Consider the following 3,963-nt stretch of genomic DNA (forward strand, 5'->3'; position numbering starts at 1 on the left):
CCACAAAGTAAAAATCCTAACCATCTATTTGCTCCACCCATGTGCTAAACCAGTTGATTCTAATCAACCCCACTCTTCAGCTTGATAGGGTAATGAAATCAGCTGATTCATTACAAGGGTGGAAGAAATACATGGTTCGGATTTGTACTTTCTGGACCTGGCTTTGCCACTCCGTTTTAAGCCCAAATGAGCTAGAGGGGCTTATTTCTTCAGAAACAGACGTCATTCGACCTCGTCAAAAGTATGCCATGCTTTGCTACTCGGGCAACAACACACTGCAGTTAACACGTAATTTGGATCAGATGTTGCCTGCTACCAGAATTTAGCTACTCGCAGGTGATTAAGGAATAAAGCTCACGACCTTCATTACTACCGCAGAGCGGATCCAGATGGACTCAGGCTCTCCGCAGTTACAAGACATTTACAAATTCACATGGCAAACCAACCAGTTAGGATCTTCCATTTCATTATACGACAAGATGAAAAGCTCGACATACACACATACACACGCACGCATGCACGCGCACACACATACATACACACACATTTGTTTTTGCAGACTTGTGAAGAAAGTCATTGACTGCATTCAGCTCGTAGCTCCTAACCTCTACATTAAACACCAGAACTGTACATGCCTAACCTTAACCCCTACCCTTTCCACCATTTCTCTCCATTAATAAATGATCATTTCACCCACATGGACCATGGGGTCGGTTATATAACACTAACTGGCATCTTTACCATGGCTGGAGACACTCCATGTGCTGCTGTCCAAATGTTTGACAGGTAGGACGAACACGGCTGCAGCAGCAAACACACACATCCCCACTCAAACGGGAAAAAACAAAACAAACCATTAAGATGTGATGCAGATGTGACGATTCTTCTGCAGGACAGCTAACCTACAAATTCTACTATCAATATTACTTGTGCAGCCGTGTTCCCATAGAGTTTGATGTCGTTTGCAATACATTAGACTGTCTGTGGCGGCGCTAATTCATGTTTGCGGCGGCCCCACCCAGCACCGTCCATGCAGTGTCTTTGACCACGTCTGCATCTAAGTTTGTCTTCATTTGCTGGCTGGGAGAGCTGGTGCTGGATCGGCTGGGAGAGCTTGGTCTGCTGTGTCCTGTGGGCCCAGGGACCACAGCCCTGACCGGAGCTGCACCCGAAGAGGAAACACCGAGGGCGGTCTGACAGGACCTGGAAGCGGGGCAGGCTAAGCTAACCGCTAGCCCATGCAGACGGGCAGTTCCGATAACACCGAGGGCGGTCTGGCGGCAGCCTTGCCTAGCCTTGACGTGTTTTTAGTGTCGTCGTGTGGAGTGCGGGGAGGTGTGTCGAAGTGGTCTGGCTGGGAGAGCTGGAGTTGGATCAGCTGAGGGAGCTTGATCTGCTGCGTCCTGTGGGCCCGAGGACCACGGCCCTGACCGGAGCTGCGCCCGAAGAGGAAACACCGAGGGCGGTCTGACAGGACCTGGAAGCGGGGCAGGCTAAGCTAACTGCTAGCCCACGCAGACCGGCAGTTCCGACAGTCATCCTGGCTGGCGTTCGTTCTCCTGGACAGGGATTTTTTTGAAATGTTTTTTGTTTAGTTTACATATATGTGTTAGTTTGGATATACTATGTGTTAGTTTAGATATATGTGTTAGTTTAGATATATGTTTGTGATTTCTGTGTTAACTTTGCTCTGCCACTTTACATGGATGGGAACTGTTTGCTGCTGAGCCGACAGTACAAAAGCGAACGTGGCTGCTACACCTTGTTTGTAGTTCTTGCTGAAGGAGGAAGAGATAGGTTAAAACGGAAATCTGTGATTTTCCCTAATCCTAATTCTAACCTTAACCCTAAACCCAAATCCTAATCTAAAATAGACACTTGAAGAACTGAGGAGCATCCAAAACGTCTCCACAACTTAAAAATGTCCATCAAGCCAAGGTTAAAAACCCCAACCGGTCCTCACAAATATAGCCGAACAAGAACACACACGCGCGCGTTCTATAGAGTCACCACTGAAGACGCTATTTGAGTCCGAGTGTTAAATCAGGAAGTCCAGAAACCATCCCATAATGTGGCAGTTAGGGGTTTTATTTTGAACACGAGGACACGGTGAACCAAGTGCATTTCTTCGTAAATAGACCGAGTGTTTGGTTCTGGCGCTGCAACACTCCGAGAGTGGAGAAGACTGCATAGCTGACAATCCAAATGAGAGTTGTGCTGAGTGTGGACTTAGCATTCTGGGAGCAGGAGTGTGTGTGTGTCTGTGTGTGTGTGTGTGTGTGTGTGTAAAACTTTATTGACAGAACTAAAGAATCCATACTGAAGGCTTATAATCACCGCTTGTTGTGCCCACGGATCCATCATACGCACAATGGACAGAGGTGGTCTGGCAAGAATGAGTGTGTGTGTGTGTGTGTGTGTGACTTGTATTCAAGGATAATAATCAACCCGTCTGTTGCACCACGGACACCATCGAAAGTGGCTGCCTGACAGCAGTGTGTTTGTTGGCTTGTGTGTCTGTGTGTCTGTGTTTATTTTCGCAGTTTTTTTTATTGACGGGAACTCGATGCTTCTTATTCGTGGCTCATAATCCCAGCCTGTCTGCCGTATATCCATGGACCCCTGGGAAAGAAACGGCTTGGCGGTGGTGGCATGTGTGTGTCCGTCCGTGTGTATCTATCGGCACGTGAAAGTGTGCGGCTGTCAACACATGCAGGCCACAATACAGTACCGGTGCAGCCCTTTGGGATGTGAAAACAAAGCTACATTGAAGGTCACGGTCTGTTCTTCTTCTTTTTTTACATTTTTTACATTTATTTCTAGTTTTTCCCCTTATCCTACCCGATTAACCCAGTGGCATATGGCCGGAACTCTTGTGGAATAACTCCCCTGGCTCACGTTTCCACAGGAAGGAGATAGCCGTAACACCAGCCTCCTTCCAGCCCGTGTCGGCTGCTCTCGCCATTTTACACGCTGAAGCCTCCTCGCATGGATTGCATTGCCTTCAGGCCGCGAAGGAGATGTCGGGAAAATGCTTTCAGTTGCTCGGCTGCAGGCGCCTGGATGGGCCAGAGGGGTCGCTGGAGAACAATGAGTCCCCGAACACTACACCGATCTACACCCACTATCCCTCGGGTAAGGGTGGCCTAATGAAGGCCTTACCCCGTGGACGCTCTGGCCGTGACCGGTTACGGCGAGTCGGGGATACGAACCTCCCAGCCACGTGACGAGCGGACTGCAAGAACGGCGGTTTATTCCGCTCGGCCACCAGAGTGGCCGGTCGTGGTCTGTTAGCTCACATTCAAAGTGGGCAGCGAGGAGCTCGTCACCACATGGGTCATATCTAGTTCTGCTGCTGAAATCCTGAAACCCTGCCGTCACAGTTCGGATGCACGTGTTGTCCAGAGATCAACCGCTCGCTCCACCGGGGCTTCGCCACGGCAAACAACACACGACATTTACTTTTTTCATTTAAGATATGACAAAAACATCAACAACAACAACAATAAATTCAGGGCCTGCAATAAACTGGCAACTTGTCTAAGGGTGTCTCCCTGCCTTCAGCCCAATGCCTGCTGGGAAAGACTCCAGTGACCTCCCTCCCTCAAAGCGGGTATAGATGATGGATGGATGTATGGTTGGATGAATGGATGGATGGTTGGATGGATGGATGGATAGATGGATGGATAGAATGGATGGATGGATGGATGGCTGGATAGAATGGATGGATGGATGGTTGGATGGATGGATGGATAGAATGGATGGATGGTTGGATAGAATGGATGGATGGATGGATGGACAGAATGGATGGATGGATGGATGGATGGATGGATGGATGGATGGATAGAATGGATGGATGGTTGGATAGAATGGATGGATGGATGGCTGGATAGAATGGATGGATGGATGGTTGGATAGAATGGATGGATGGATAGAATGGATGGATGGCTGGATAGAATGGAT

At 48.7% G+C, this 3,963-nt stretch overlaps 1 protein-coding gene across 1 annotated transcript in view; it reads right to left on the reverse strand.

The window, feature by feature from the left end:
- Window positions 1–2,965, reverse strand: part of col11a2 (collagen, type XI, alpha 2) — a 73,423-nt gene extending 70,458 nt beyond the window's left edge. The window contains 1 exon segment of the mRNA XM_056298073.1: window positions 2,899–2,965. Coding sequence (XP_056154048.1) covers window positions 2,899–2,965 — 67 coding nt within the window.
- Between the last annotated feature and the right edge of the window lie 998 nt (window positions 2,966–3,963).

This window comes from Lampris incognitus, chromosome 18 (genome assembly GCF_029633865.1).
Source record: "Lampris incognitus isolate fLamInc1 chromosome 18, fLamInc1.hap2, whole genome shotgun sequence".
NCBI lineage: Eukaryota > Metazoa > Chordata > Actinopteri > Lampriformes > Lampridae > Lampris > Lampris incognitus.